The 16,505-nt window shown below is 45.6% G+C and overlaps 1 protein-coding gene across 4 annotated transcripts in view; it reads right to left on the minus strand.

Annotated features, from left to right (window-relative positions):
• The window catches only part of VIT (vitrin), a 118,847-nt gene that overhangs the window by 28,461 nt on the left and 73,881 nt on the right, over positions 1–16,505 (minus strand). For all 4 annotated transcript variants that reach the window (XM_043918246.1, XM_043918245.1, XM_043918247.1 and 1 more), the window contains 2 exons: positions 5,697–5,741; positions 4,154–4,216 (listed from right to left, as the gene is read on the minus strand). In XM_043918246.1, the coding sequence (XP_043774181.1) occupies positions 4,154–4,216; positions 5,697–5,741 (108 nt within the window). The remainder of the gene's footprint in view (positions 1–4,153; positions 4,217–5,696; positions 5,742–16,505) is intronic.

A 16,505-nucleotide genomic window follows, 5' to 3' on the forward strand; every position in this document is an offset into this window, starting at 1 on the left:
GTTTTCATTCCAATCCCAAAGAAAGGCAATGCCAAAGAATGCTCAAACTACTGCACAATTGCACTAATTTCACATGCTAGCAAAGTAATGCTCAAAATCCTCCAAGCAAGTCTTCAACAGTATGTGAACCAAGAACTTCCAGATGTTCAAGCTGGATTTAGAAAAGGCAGAGGAACCAGAGATCAAATTGCCAACGTCCATTGGATCATTGAAAAAGCAAGAGAGTTCCAGAAAAACATCTATTTCTGCTTTATTGACTATGCCAAAGTCTTTGACTGTGTGAATCACAACAAACTATGGGAAATTCTTAAAGAGATGGGAATACGAGACTACCTTACCTGCCTCCTGAGAAATCTGTATATAGGTCAAGAAGCAACAGTTAGAACTGGACATGGAACAACAGATTGGTTCCAAATCAGGAAAGGAGTACGTCAAAACTGTGTATTGTCACCCTGCTTATTTAACTTATATGCAGAGTATATCATGAGAAACGCTGGGCTGGGTGAAGCACAAGCTGGAATCAAGATTACCAGGAGAAATATCAACAACCTCAGTTATGCAGATGACACCACCCTTATGGCAGAAAGCGAAGAAGAACTAAAGAGCCTCTTGATGAAAATGAAAGAGGAGAGTGAAAAAGTTGGCTTAAAGCTCAGCATTCAGAAAACAAAGATCATGGCATCGAGGCCCTTTACTTCATGGCAAATAGAGGGTGGAACAGTGGAAACAGTGTCAGACTTTATTTTCTTGGGCTCCAAAATCACTGCAGATGATGAATGCAGCCATGAAATTAAAAGTCACTCCTTGGAAGAAAAGCTATGACCAACCTAGGCAGCATATTAAAAAGCAGAGACATTACTTTGCCAGCAAAGGTCCGTCTAGTTAAAGCTATGATTTTTCCAGCAGTCATATATGGATGTGAGAGTTGGACTATAAAGAAAGCTGAGCACCAAAGAATTGAAGCTTTTAAACTGTGGTGTTGGAGAAGACTCTTGAGAGTCCCTTGGACTGCAAGGAGATCCAACCAGTCCATCCTAAAGGAGATCACTCCTGGGTGTTCATTGGAAGGACTGATGCTGAAGCTGAAGTTCTAATGCTGTGACCACCTGAAGTGAAGAACTGACTCATTGGAAAAGACCCTGATGCTGGGAAAGATTGAAGGCAGGAGGCGAAGGGGACGACAGAGGATGAGACAGTTGGATGGCATCACTGACTCGATGGAGAGTAGTTTGAGTAAGCTCCGGGAGTTGCTGATGGACAGGGAAGCCTGGCGTGCTGCAGTCCACGGGGTCACAACGAGTCGACCACAACTTAGCGACTGAACTGAACTGTCTGAAAGTCAAGAACCAAGCAAAAGAACAGCAGAACTCGTCTATGGCTTGGCGTGTTTCCCAAACAGGGCTATTCCCACTCTTTCCTAGGTCCAGGCTTGTGATGTGAATTGCCGCCAGCAGGTGGCAGTGGTGCTCTTTGGGGCTTGCCGCCCACCGGCGCCAACAGTTTGCTGGAAATGCGGACGCCCGGGCTCCACCTGGACATACAGAATAGATCCCAGTTTAGCAAGATCCCCTGGTTATTGATGTGCACATTAAAATTTGAGAAGCACTCCTGAAGAGAAGTTTTTCTTTCAGATGTCAGTAGCGTAGTTCAATATGCCTTTTTAAATGAAAATCCTTTTTTTTTTTTTTTTAAATTTACAGAAAAGAAAAACTTAATTAGAGTAAGGGCCAAACAATAGTACATGGATTTTGTAGCATCTATTTTGGTTCTTCCTAGACCATGTTTTTCTCCTTATTTCTTACATCTGGAGCTATGTTCAGGATTGATAAATTGATTTCACAGGTTTTAAGAAGTGGAATGTTTATCTATTTACTTCATTCTCTTCACTCAGCATAATGGCTGAAACAGGTTAACTTTACTCCTTTTTTCCAAGAATTTTTTAAAATTCATTTTTATTGGAGTACAGTTGCTTTACAATGTTGTGTTAGTTTCTGCTAACAGAAAAGGGAATCAGCAATATATTTGCATATATCCCCTCTTTTTTTGGATTTCCTTCCCATTTAGGTCGCCACAAAGCAGTGAATTCCCTGCACTATGCAGCAGGTGCTCATTAGTTATCAACTTACTACATAGTATCAATAATCTGTATATGTCAATTCCAATATGTCTGTGTCTCTATTTCTGCTTTGCAAATAAGATGATCTAAACCATTTTTCTAGATTCCATATATATGCATTAATATATTTGTTTTTCTGACTTCACTCTGTATGACTGTCTTTGTGTCCATCCACGTCTCTGCAAATGGCACAGTTCCATTCCTTTTTATGGCTGAATGATATTCCATTGCATATATGTACTATAGCTTCTTTATCCATTCCTTTGTTGATGGAGATTTAGGTTCTTCCGTGTCCTGGCTATTGTAAATAGCACTGCAATGGACGCTGGGGTGCATGTATCTGTTTCAATTATGGTTTTCTCTGGATATATGCCCAGGAGTAGGATTGCTTGGTCATATGGTAGTCCTATGTTTAGTTTTTAAAGGCACCTCCATACTGTTTTCCATAGTGGCTGTATCAATTTACATTCCCAGCAGTGCAGGAGGGTTCCCTTTTTTCTACACCCTCTCCAGCATTTATTGATTGTAGATTTTTTGATGATGGCCATTCCGATGAGTGTAAGATTATACCTCATTGTAGTGTGATTTGTATCCCAGAATGTTTGAATGACAATGGCTCATGCTTGGGGCATGTGCTCACTGAGACCTAGTGGCTTTCTCACATTAAGATGAAAACATGCTGATGTGAAGATGACAGTGTCAATACAAAGGGACAGAACTGGGTTATGAAGTGTTCAGCATGAGCAATTTATTATGCTCACTGAGGATGGAAGAGGAGGAAGGAAAGGTAAGACAGAGTGTCTGCAGGAACCAATTTTCTTAATTGCTTTGGTTTTCTTCAATGTGGTGCAGTTTTATAGATGAATGCTTTGTGTTGACCAATATATTAGGCCAGTGTTTTTTAACCCTGGATAAATACCTGAGTTCCTTATGCAGCTTCAACAAATAAAGATGCCTGAGAATCACTCTAGGCGGTGCTTCTCAAGGGTTAATGTGCAAAGGAATTGCTTGATTCAGTAGGTCTGGGATGGACCCTGAGAGTGTGCATCTCTAACAAGCTCCCAGGTGATGCCTGATGCTACTGGTCCTCAGACCACACTCCAAGTGGCAAAATCAAGGGAGATAGGTTCAGTAGGTATGAGGCAAGAATTGGTATCTTTCATTTTTGAAGATGTCTGCAGGTGATTCTCACATACAGGTGAGTTGAGACTCGCAGCCCATTGGTGGCTGACTTGTCACGGCGTTCTGGGGGAATTTGCAGATGCTTGCAACACACAGCTGCCTCCTGGTTTCCCTCTTTTTCTCTGCTCTCTTTCTTGTATCCTTGGGTGGCTTCTCTTCCACCCAGTCAGTATCAAAGATCTTCAGGTTTAAGCCCCCTATTTCTTCTCACTGTAACCTGTCTCCCTGGGTCACACTTGGTTCTCAAAACCTTGGTCTTGCCCTCATCATCTTCCAACTCTAAGTTTCCGGCTGGACTGTTGTTTCTTTATGTCAGGGTAGCCAACTCTCTGCTAGACTGAATGTCTTACAGAAGACGATAGAAATGCTTTCCTGCCCCAACCTGTTCCAACTCCAGTGGTCCTCATGGTGGCTCCAGTTGCCACGAGCTCCAGCTCATCTATAATTGCTCCCTGTCTTCGCCTCCACCTCTCTAGTTTCTTCTTTCTCTGTCTCGTGGATTTGCCCATTTCTCTCCATTTATGCTTCCCACCCTAGCTCGGTACCATCATCTCTGCAGACCTCCATCCTCACTGGCAAGCCGGTCTCCTCCTTTCATCCACTCTTGTCTCCCCACTCCACCCACCCTGTTGCCATAGTGACATTTTAAACATCTGATCCTCTCCCCCTCTTGCACACAGATAGTTTAAATCCTTCAGAAGTTTCCCTTTTCCTTTAGAACAAAGTGACAGAAGAGAGATAAATAGATCCAGGGTAGGAGAGAGGCGGGTGTGGGTGGGAGTGAGTGGGCAGAGGGGAGAGAGAGCAGATCAGATGTCAAAGCCACTAGGGGTTTCTAGTTGTCAATTAACTTACTTGGATCTCCCTGGGATGCTGGCTCCAAAGACTGTGTGCTTAATTCTTCTTTTGGAACAAATCCTGGAAAGAGCAGTAAAACTTTTGGTGACTTACAAGAACAGGAAGCATCTGGCCTCACCCCAGGGATGGGGACAAAATGGATATTCACACTCAGTTCCAGGGGCTGGGCTTACTGCTAACTGTGCTCTTCTCCATACCACCCCCATCTGAGGAGATAAGAAGGAATGAATATTTACGGACAGTGCAATAGAGACACAGCACTCCTCTGGGTACTTAGGGGCATTTGAAGTCAGGTGAGTTCAGATCTGTCCCGTACAGCCCCTTAGCTTAATCTATCTGAGCCTTAGCCTCCTTATCTGAAAGCATGAAACACTTTGCCAGTGTCAATTATCCCTCGTACAATTCTGAAAATCTTGAGGTCAGGGTTGAGACTCGCCCATCGCATAAACCTTCCCTGTAGCCCTCAGTCAATATTCAGTGACTGAGTTGATGAACAAAGATGAGTGAGACCAAGGACAGGGTTGGGTGTAGACCGGAGGAGAAGGAGAAGAGAGAAGAGAAGAGAGCAACTCCAACAAACAAGAGGGTCTACGCTGCAGCCTGTCCCCTCCTGCCGTCTGAGACCAGATGCACATAGAAAAGGACTTAGTGCTTTGAGAGGGTGTGTGTGTTTGTGAGCTGAATTTCGGCTTCAGGGTTTTCTTTAGAGCTGTTTACCGGGGAGCCACAGTCACAAATATCTCATATAAGGAAGTGAAGACAATAGTCTTTTAAGGCTTAGAAAGGCCAATGAGTTTCTGGGCAGAGTGTAATTGCAGCACCGGAAGTGAGTCTCCTGTTTCTGGGATGCTGGGGAACGCCCGCCAAGAGTCCCCCACCTCCATGGAGGAAGGTGCTCAGGACTCCACTCTTGGCTGGGGTGAGCTTTCTGCTCGCTTTGTTAGTTTTTCCAATTTGCAAAGCACATGATTTCATCTTCCCATTAAAGGTCAGCTTGCTCATCCCACTTCCTCAAATCATTTAAAAAATTCACTAATGGCATTTCTCAGCCAGGAGTCCTGGGAGGGGAAGAAATACACATCCAGAGGCCCGAGTCCTCTCCTCCATATACCCCTGTCCCCAAACCAGCAAAATCTGTCCTTGCACCAAGAGTCTGAAGACTGTTTGCTGTTGGAGTTTTAAACAATGTAGTAAATAGGGAACAACATTCATTCATGTGAAGAAAAAACCTGAATCCCATTTGCAAAGAAGGGAGAAGAAATAGAAAGAAGTTAAGTGAGGGTCTAACCCATTTTGGGGGCTGGGAACTCACTGCCTCCTGTCTTCACATTTCCTCCCCTCTTTGTGAATCCAGTCTTATCCCTGACCCAGTCCTCCCCGTGGGGGTTTCAGGGGGCCCCTTGCCTGGCCACCAGACATCTGACGTTGGAGGTGACACCAGAGGAGTCTTCTGTAGCAGAGCTTGACCTCTCTGCCATCTGCTGTAATCCTAAGAATCTCGATCTAGTCATGGCCAGAAGGATGGGCTGTATACAATTACCTGCATCGAGAAGGACCGATTCAGGTTTCCACAAGGCAGGTTCCCCTGGTTTTCAGAATTAAAGAAAAAAACCAAACTCATTAGTTAGATGAAACAAGCAGAAGCCCTCCAGTGAACTGCCAGGCCGATAACATTTTCTAATTATGGCAGAAAGCTCAGTAAAGAAACCCAAGACCAGACTTTGGGATGAAGCAACCTGAAATCTGTGTGATTTTCTTATTTAAAGTTCTTAAAGTCAGAGACAAAAACATTTTTACTCTTTTCTTCCTTTTACTATGCGCCAGTAACCATGGAATAATAGCAGTCCTGAAGTTCAAGGGGAACTAAAAGCTCATGCAAATTCGAAGAAACCCCCATTGTTGTTCAGTTGCTCAGTCGTGTCCAGCTCTTTGTGACCCCTTGGACTACAGCACCCCAGGCTTCCCTGTCCTTCACCATCCCCTGGAACTTGCTCAAACTCATGTCCATTGAGTCAATGAAGCCATCCAGCCGTCTCATCCTTTGCCGTCCCCTTCTCCTCCTGCCATCGATCTTTTCCAGCATCAGGGTCTTTTTCCAATAGGTCGGCTCTTCGCATCAGGTGACCAAAGTATTGGAGCTTCAGCATCAGCCCCTCCAAAGAATATTCAGGATTGATTTCCTTTAGGGTGGACTGGTTGGATCTCCTTGCAGTCCAAGGGACTCTCAAGAGTCTTCTCCAATACCACAGTTTAAAAGCATCAATTCTTCGACTCTCAGCCTTCTTTATGTTCCAACTCTCACATCCATACATGACTACTGGAAAAACCATAGCTTTAACTATATGGACTTTTGTTGGCAAAGTTAGTCTCTGCTTCTTAATACGCTGTCTAGGTTTGTTATAGCTTTTCTTCCAAGGAGCAAGCACCTTTAATTTCATGGCTACAGTCACCATCTGCAATGATTTTGGAGCCCAAGAAAATAAAGTCTCTCACTGTTTCCATTGTTTTCCCATCTATTTGCCATGAAGTGATGGGACTGGATGCCACAATCTTTGTTTTTTGAATATTGAGTTTTAAGCCACCTTCTCACTCTCTTCTTTCACCTTCATTAACAGGCTCTTTATTTCCTCTTTGCTTTCTGCCATAAGGGTGGTGTCATCTGCATATCTGAGGTTGTTGATATTTCTCCTGGTAATCTTGATTCCAGCTTGTGCTTCATCCAGCCTGGCATTTCTCATGATGTACTCTGCATATAAGTTAAATAAGCTGGGTGACAATATAAAGCTTTGATGTACTCCTTTCCCAATTTTGAACCAGTCTGTTGTTCCAATGCAACCCACTAACCTGCTTCAATAATATCTCTACCAAGTGAGTGGCTGGCAGGTGCTTTAATACCTCCAGAGACAGGAAACTCATTACTTTAGCAACAACAAAAATAGAGCATATCTTCTTGGACTGTTGAGACTTTGAGAAAACTTTTCCTTATGCCAGTCTGAAACCTTTATCCACCATCCATCCATGTGTCCTTTATCACACTTAATCACGTGTGTGTACTCAGTCGTGTCCATTCTTTGTGACCCTATGGACTATCGACTGCCAGGATCCTCTGTCTATGGAATTTTACAGGCAAGAATACTGGAGTGGGTTGCCATTTCCTCCTGCATGGATCTTCCTGACCCACCGATCAAACTCACATCTCCTGCATTGCAGGCAGTTTCTTTACTGCTGAGCCATCAGGGAAGCCCCATCACACTTAGTATGCATCCAAAATATGCCCATTATCACTCCGGGTACATTTGCCTCATCCATCTATTTGTATTTCTTTCCTTGGGACCACACAGAACAAATCTGGCCCCTTCAGGGAGTGGACAGTCCCCTCATTTCCTGAGGCTCTGCTTCTCCCCATGTGCCTGAAGCAGAATGGATCAAAGCAGCAAATGCCCTTCACTGCACACCAGTGCCGATGCAGTGGCAGGGGTGGTCAGGAAGTGAACATTCTTATCCAATAGTCCCTGATATTTTGGGGGGAGTATATCTGGAAGGGACTTAGGGGCAGCAAAACATGTTAGGAAGTCTCATAAGGACACCCACATGGCTATTTTTCTCCTCCTTCCCACCCCCTGCCCCCACCTTCAGCTCACAAGGCTGAGAGCGTAACCAACTGTTTAATTTCTTAAAGGCCATCAGCTTTCCAGCACACTTCAATTAGCACACTCAGATGAAGTGATATTCTCCTTTACATGATTCAGTGATGCCAGGCTATTGTGAAAGGCAAGTCTGTGCTCTTGTAGCTTCTGGGTTCATGATGAAAAGTGAGTTTAATTTGACTCAGCCATTAACCAGGTGTAGGACCTTGTGCAAGTCACATACCCTCCATGAACGGCAATTTCTTTTTGAGTGATATTAGCACTTTGGGTGGGATGATCTCCAAGTCCACAATATTTATGATCTATATGTTTAAGTATTCAGCTTCTTTAGCCTCATTACTCTATCGCCACCTACCGGCAAAACTATGCACTTTGCCCTTTTCCTTAAAAAAAACAAAAAGAAAAAACGTGCTGGTGACACTCAGTTATTGTCTAAGGCTTTCAGCACCCGTGGGTGTGAGGAAAGATTAGAACGTCAGGTGCTCTATTACTTTAGTAGGAGATGAACAATTTTCTGACATGAAGTAATGAAGCGATGGGACCGGATGCTATGATCTTAGTTTTTTGAATGTTGAGTTTTAAGTCAGCTTTTTCACTTTCCTCTTTCACCTGACATGAAGGATTTCCAAGTCTCTTACTCTGTCCTGGAGGCCTGTCCTCTATCTGTGTCACTTTAATTTGTTTGGGAAAAGTTTGAACCAAATCACTTTCACCTGAAGGCTGAAAAAAAATTTTTGAACCGCTCAGACTTGGTGCTTTGAGCTTGGTGGTGATGAGAAGTAGATTTGTGAGAACGTTTGTGTTCTGGTGCTGGTGTGTTCGAGGTCAAGGGCATGGTGTGGGGCAGACAGAAGACTATCCCAAGTCTACCAAAGACTAGCTGGGGGCCTGAGGGGCTTGCCCACCTTCCCTGACCCTCAGCTTTCTCCTGTGTGAACCTGAGGGCACAAGGACTTGTTCTGCCCCGCCTCACATGAAGATTGCTGTTGTTCAGTTGCTAGGTCATGTCTGACTGTTTGCGACCCCATGGATTGTAGCCCGCTAGGCTCCTCTGTTCATGAGATTTCCCGGGCAAGAACACTGGAGTGGGTTGCCATTTCCTCCTCCAGGGGATCTTCCTGACCCAGGGATTGAACCTGGGTCTTCTGCTTGACGGTTGGATTCTCCGCCACTGAGCCACCTGGGAAGCCTTCATATGAAGGCAAATATATACAAAATCACTCTGAAAAGGGTAAAAGGCACTTGTAAAGAAACAGCTAAATATTTTTGTGACAGTCCTGGCTCTGTCATCTTATAGATACAGTCAGTGTCTATGGGAGGTGTTGGTCTTGAACAGGCACTGACCAAGCCCCATGTGAGCATTACATCAGAATAACCCTGCGGGTCAGGGACAGCCATGAGCCCACTTTACAGGTGAGAAAACTGACACGTGGGGAATGGCAGAGCAGAGTGTTAAACCCGGGCAGGTAGGCTCTACCTGTGAGATCCACTACCTCTTTATGACTAGAGGCATCATTGTTGCTTCCGAATCTCAGAGTTCTGGGGTTGGGGGGTGCACCACAGAGAAGCCAGGCCTGGAATGTCCCATGACGAACGAGGGCCCAGAACATCCCTGGTTTAAAATCCATGGCGACCTTTGCACTGGTTACGGCTCCTACTGTTCCCTGGACATCTGGAGTTTGCCAGCCTGGGATCCAACGGGAGTCACGACAATGGCCCTTAGGGCTCTCAGGTTTTAGGGGACAGACCCACAGGTGGCCCCTCAGCCCCCGACTTCTCCCCAGGGACTTCCACTGCAGTTTTTAGCAGGAGGCGTCAGTCTGGGGGCAGCAGCCTCTGGAGCCCGGGGACTCTGCACACCTCCCTCCCAGGGCCTGGCCTCGTGCCTGCAGCTCCACTTTTGAGGGTGACTGGAGAAGGCTGGGGACAGTCAAAGGTCCTGGGCATGGGCATCAGGCCAGCAAAACATCCGCAGCCCTGCTTTTACAGATGGGTTCCCCTCCAAAGCTCTGCGTGGGACATTTGTTTGGGAGCTGGCAACCTCTTCTCAGGGAAACGACATCAACTCTGCGGTTAGGTTTCCAGGCCAGTGAAGCTTATCAGAGCTCAGGGTACCGTGAAGCTACCTCCGATGGCTCCAAGGAAAAGTCCCTGAGTTCTAGCCCCAACCTTCCTGAGCGCTCCACCCCTCCCTCCACTGGGGGCACAGCAGGAGCAGCCAGGCCAGCCAGGGTGGGCTCAGAGGGTCCTGGTCGGGGGTAAGGGTATGCCTCTGGGGGCGGGGGGAGGCGGTGACGTCACTGATGAGCCTGGAGGTGGGGAGTATGGGACCCGCCAAGGCAGGAGTTCCAGCCCCGGAATATTAGAATCTGAAAACATTTGAGTCATCTTTTAGTTCTAACACATGGCACAGTGTCTCAGTACATTTTTTTTTTTTTAATTAACAGTTCCCCTGCCATGGAGGTGGTGGCTTAAACTGGGGACATGTCAAGTTATATTTGTGGGCAGAGGCATAGTAAGAGGAGAAAGCAGGACTCACTCAGGGTCCTACGTTCAGAGTCCTGTGCAGGAGAGGACGAAATATTGAGGCTGATGGCCATATTAGGTCTGTACATAGCTGCCTGTGTCTGTTAATACATTGCCCTCAACACGGATGGGGTATTTAGTGGGGCTCAGGAGATTCCATCCCATGTGATATAATTTTATCTGTGACTGGAGAGGAGACAGGTGGCGTATTAATCAATTTGGTGGATGACAGAGAAGGAAGGCTAGTTGATGATGGAAGCCTAGTTAATACATTCAGTGACAGAATTAAGATTCAGGAAGACCGCAGCCCACTAAACTAAGGGAGGGTTTAATAGCGTTAAGTGTGATATTCTAAGTGGGGTGCAAAAACTCAGCTGCACCAGGACAGCGTTGGGGTGACCTGCTTCTCTAGAAATACGTGAGAAAAAGCCCTGGGAACCTGAGCAATTGCCAGTTCAGTAGGAGATGAGCTGATGAGGAGACAAAGCCTCCCCCACATGGAACTTGGGATGTTTTCAAGGAACCAGAGTATTTAGGGCAAGAGAGGCAGTTCCCTGGCTCACCCTCCAGGCAGCGTGTCCTGCTCTGAGTCACCACCAACAGACTGAGGTTCAGCTGGAGGGTGTGCTGCCGAGTCACGTAAGGACCTATTGGAGGTTTGAGAGAAATTTGTCCCAGAAAAGATGAGATGCAAAGGAGGATATGAAGGCTACTCTCATATACTTGAAAGACTCTCAAATTTATTCTCTTAACAAATACCGAAGATCCCCTTAGAGCCTTTGTGTTGGTTACGTCTATTATTGCTTTTTCTCGTATTAGAAATTAAAACTGTGTATCCTCTCATTTAAAACAGACTGACTATCCATTTATTTCACTATTCATTCACTTAAAAATAACAGTAAACCTATTTATTTTAACATTTTATAATGGAAATAACTGCTTCCTAAAACAAAAGAATTCAATGAGAAGAGTGGCAGATTTCTCCAGTGCCTGATATAGTAGAAGACAGCTAAAATCTGATGTCAGTTCCTTCAGTTCCTCTGTGGTGATATGTCATTTTTGTTGAAGAGTTTGAGGAAAATCTGGCCTCAGTTATAGAGGGAGAGAAGGCAGGGCCTCATAGAAGCCCTGAAAGCAAAGTTCTTGGGCCACATTATGAGAAGTAGTAGCTTAGACACGTTAAGAGCAACCAGGCTTAATAAGCTCTAGATAGTGCGTCCAACAATGGGCCTGGGAAGCTCTGGGCCCCTCACGTACAGTTATCCTACACAGGGCAAAGGCTTCCCTGGTGGCTTACTGGTAAAGAATTTGCCTGCCAGTGTGGGAGACATGGGTTTGATTCTTGGATTGGGAAGATCCCCTGGAGAAGGAAATGGGAACTCACTCCAGTATTCTTGCCTGGGAAATCACACGGACAGACAAGACTGGTGGGATATAGTCCATGGGGTCGAAAAGAGTCAGACACGATTGAGTGACTAAACAACAAAAAAACACAGGGCTAGGCCTCTGTCTGCCACATCACAAGGGATTCACTTGTTTGGTGGGAAATCAGATCAGATCCACATCATTTTATTTTTTCAATGTGGCATTGAGTAAATATTTTAATGGGCTGTGATTACAGGACAGAAGTCACGAAAGTACATAGAAGGTTAAAAATAAGACTTCTGAACTAATCTGAAACACCAACACATAAAAGACTGAAAATGGGTAGGATGAGAAAACTGGAGCGAGTTACAGTCCCTGATCTAGCTACCTTGCAGTTCAAAAGAGTCATTGCTGAGCTGTTCGTTGCAAACATACGGACCAGACACGCTTTATACAGTTCTTCCCAGTTCTATGATCTGATGATTTTCTAGCTGAGAAGTTGGCTGACTATCTGATATGCATGATTTTATCAGAATTGAGAGTCAGGTGAAGATCCCATGTGCCAGTGGCTCCCCTATCTGCAGGAGCTAGCTCCGGGCTTTGAGATTTGTGCAGGCCTGAGCACCAGAACCTCTTGATGAAAGTGAAAGAGGAGAGTGAAAAAGTTGGCTTAAAGCTCAACATTCAGAAAACTAAGATCATGGCATCTGGTCCCATCACTTCATGGCAAATAGAGGGGGAAACAGTGGAAACAGTGACAGATTTTATCCTTTTGGGCTCCAAAATCAGTGCAGATGGTGACTGCAGCCATGAAATTAAAAGACACTTGCTCCTTGAAAGAAAAACTATGACCCACCTAGAAAGCATATTAAAAAGCAGAGACATTACTTTGCCAACAAATGTCCGTCTAGTCAAAGCTATGGTTTTTCCAGTAGTCATGTATGGTTGTGAAAGTTGGACTATAAAGAAAGCTGAGTACTGAAGAATTAATGCTTTTGAACTATGGTGTTGGAGAAGACTCTTGAGAGTCCCTTGGACTGCAAGGAGATCCAACCAGTCCATCCTAAAGGAAATCAGTCCAAATATTCATTCGAAAGACTGATGTTGAAGCTGAAACTCCAATACTTTGGCCACCTAATGCAAAGAACTGACTCATTGGAAAAGATCCTGATGGTGGGAAAGATTGAAGGTGGGAGGAGAAGGGGATGACAGAGGATGAGATGGTTGAATGGCATCACTGACTCAATGGACATGAGTTTGAGTAAATTCTGGGAGTTGGTGAAGGACAGGGAGGCCTGGCATGCTGCAGTCCATGGGGTTGCAAAGAGTCGGACTGAACTGAACTGAACTAAGTACTTTGGGCAAGCAGAAGCCACAAGGCAGGGTGCTCTGGCCCACGGGAGGGTGTGAGTGCTCAGAGCAAAGTTGCAGAGGTGATAGTGGAGTGGGAAGAGCAGCCGAAAAGAGTAGGATTTGAGGGATAAAGGAGCTGGGACCATCAGTGTGGTCAGTGGGATGGAGTCTTAGTTACTAGGAGCACAAAGAGAACGGTTGAGAAAGGGAGGCTCAGGGCTGGAGACCCAGGCAGTAAGGCTATAAAAGGTTATGAAAAGGGAATGGGATCAAATGCTAAAAAGCAGTCTTGGGTTGTTGGGCAGGAAGAAACAGGAGCCAGAAGTCGAATAAGTGCCTCGTTGCCATCACCCCCCCAAGCCAAGTCTGACTCTCATGGTGTGTCTGGGCATTTGCACTTTGTCCCAGAGGCAGGTCCTGGGATGGCAGGATGGGGCCTAGGCTGCCCAAATGAGGGAACTCTCCAGCAGTCCCAAACCCCTGGGAGCCCCAGGGCATCCTGACTGGTAGAGATATACCTCTGACACTGAGAAGGGACACTGAGATCGGACAGAGCAAAGAGATGGTTATTAGAGGTTAAAAGCTGGGCATGACCGAGCTGCAGGGGCCAGCACTGTGCAGGGGACGGTGTTTGTAGGTGCAGCAGAGCAAGGGTGGGAAGCAGCCCGCAGCCTTGCCAGGTTTCTGGCTTCAGAGACTCCTGCCTTTGGATACCCCAGGGGGTGGGATTAAACAGGATCAGCTGATTAACATGCAATCAGCAATCTGTTTTCTTCTCTTTTTTTTGCCCCCTGATGAAAGTGCCCCTCATTCAGATTTTCCCTGGAAGTCAGCCTTCCTCTCTGTGGTTGGCTGTACTTTGGGGTTGCAGAGAAGGCCAACAGCACAAAAGGAAGCCGTGCCCCATGTTTGACTGCCTGAATGACTAGTCCCCCGGGCCTGTTAAGGTCTAAAGTGGCCTTGGAGTCCTTGGCCTGCCCAGAGATCTAATTCTTAAGCCTTTTGTCCTGAACCTCAGCATGTACGTTGGCAAACAGGCAATTGGGAAGGCATAGAAGCTCTCAGTCTGTCCAGTGGACTCCTTGGAGCCCCTGCTCCCATCTGGCATCAAAGCAAAACAAAGTCTGCAATCTCAAGGAATCTTTTAACATGTGGAGGACAGGTACCTCTAGCAAGAGAAAGGCCTGGACTCTTCTCCTTCCTTGTGTTCTGAGGCTGTAAAGCCAACTGTCTGTTAAGTCTGTCAGCTCATGGCCCAGGCCCCAGGCAGAGTTTGTGGAAAGCATCTAACCAGGCTAGATTCTCCTTTCTCATCTCTGCAGGCCTCAACAGCCTCTCAGAGAAAAGAACTTGTTTCATGTATCTGCATCCCCATTTCCTGGGCCAAACTGTTAGGGGAAGCACGTTGATTGAAACTGCCCATCCCAGCCAGGCACCATAGTAACCGTTTGCATGAGTTGTTTTATGACAGGAGATCCTGATAAGGAATGTGGAACTAATAAGCCATCACCAACCGGAAGAGTTCGGGAAAGGTCAAAAGGAGACACCATGTGTCGTTCCACTTCCCAGAATCCCTCTAGCTAGCATCCATCTTGGTTGAGCGATGCGTGCACCACCAGGAAAGACTCTGAATTAGGATGATTGGCCAAAGACAACCTGGAAACTAATCCCATCACCATAAAACCTAAGACTTCGAGCCACGCAGCAGAGCAGTTCTCCTGGGTTCCCTTACCCACTGCTCTCCACCCGGGTGCCCTTCCCAATAAAATCTATGCTTTGTCAGCACATGTGTCTCCTCGGACAATTCATTTCTGAGTGTTAGACAAGAGCCCAGTTTCGGGCCCTGGAAGGGGCCCCCCTTCCTGCAACAAAACCTTGAAGGGATGCACACAGAAGTGAAAAAAAGGGAGCCAGGGAGTGTCATGATTCATAGGAGAATTGCTGGAGGAGAAAGGATGATTTCTGTTCCCTGTGTCACAGAAGTACTCGAGCAAAATTGGCTCTGACCTTTCCTGGGAAATGATAAAGGCTTCTTTGACTCAAGTTCCTCAAGGATAAACCCCAGAGAGTATCCCTTTTCAAGTTTATAAGAGCCTAGTCACTGAATCCTTAGGAATTTCTATTACAATCTCCAAAAAATTGCCTCAAGGGAGTGGCGCTTTGCTTATTTAATGGCTTCCTTACAAGTTGGGCCCTTGAGCAGTATCTTTTGTTGACATATCTGGTTTAATGATTTCTGTTCAAATCTGAGTCAAATGACAAGGATTTGGAAAGACAACCTCCATGTAAACAAGCTTAACTTCCTCCAGTAGCTAGAAAGGTGAGCTCAGGTTCTCACCTGGATTAGCTTGGGGGCTATTTTGGCTGTTAATATAGGTAGTGGCCTGCAATGCAGGAGACCCGGGTTTGATCCCTGGCTTGGGAAGATCCCTGAGAGAAGGAAATGGCAACCCACTCCAGTATTTTTGCCTGGAGAATTCCAGGGACAGAAGAGCCTGATGGGCTACAGTTCACGGAATCGAAAAGAGTCGGACATGACTGAGTGAAAAGGTTTTTTGATTTGTAGGTGGTGGTGGACCAGAGATCTGTAATGACGTTTGACTGGCCAGAGCATGAATTTTAATTTAACTCTTCTCATTCTTTCCATGATCCATCCTAGCAAGATATTACCAAGGTCAGAACCAAAGTAAAGCTTTGTCCTTGGGTGGCCTGAACCTGCTCTGGAGGGGTCATTGAAATGAGGGGAAGAAAAGGATTTAACTGAAAACGCTGACTGAAAATTCCAGGTAACAGTAGCCCTTGCATTCCACAACTGTCAAAGCATCTTTTCCTAAAGTGCCATATTTCTTTATACTTCATTATTCTTATAATAATTCAGCTGTGCCTCTCCTGAGGGGGTTACAGTAATTCCTCAATAGAAATGTCATTTAACATTTAGCAGTTTGCTTAAACTGCATTAACATGGTATTGATGCAAATAGCATTAGCTTTCAGTCATTTTTAAGGGTACACAATGGGTTATCCTTAATTACTCTGTGGGAGAATTGAATACATTTCAGCATTCATTATTCACCAGGCAATTTTTCTGAAGCAAGGTTTTTAAAAGGGCAGAGGGAGAAGGGAGATTCTGTGAGGAGAGCTGCAGTCTGTTTTGGGGGGAAAGGGACGACATAAAAACTGGCTGAGGGAAAGAACCAAGTTTCATGGAAGGGGAGAGATAAGAGGTCATGGGAAAACATCAGTTTTTCTTAGAATCAAGTTTATCCACCGTAACTTTTCATTCCTTTTGTCTTTGTTCCAATTGTTGTTGTTAATTGTTCAGTTGCTAAGTTGTGTCTGACACTTTGTGACCCCCTCAAAGTCACTTTGTGACTTTGTGAAGACTGCAGCATGCCAGTCTTCCCTGTCCTTCACTATCTTCCAGAGTTTGCTCAAACTCACATCCATTGAGTTGGTGAT

Source organism: Cervus elaphus, chromosome 11 (genome assembly GCF_910594005.1).
Source record: "Cervus elaphus chromosome 11, mCerEla1.1, whole genome shotgun sequence".
NCBI classification, from domain to species: domain Eukaryota; kingdom Metazoa; phylum Chordata; class Mammalia; order Artiodactyla; family Cervidae; genus Cervus; species Cervus elaphus.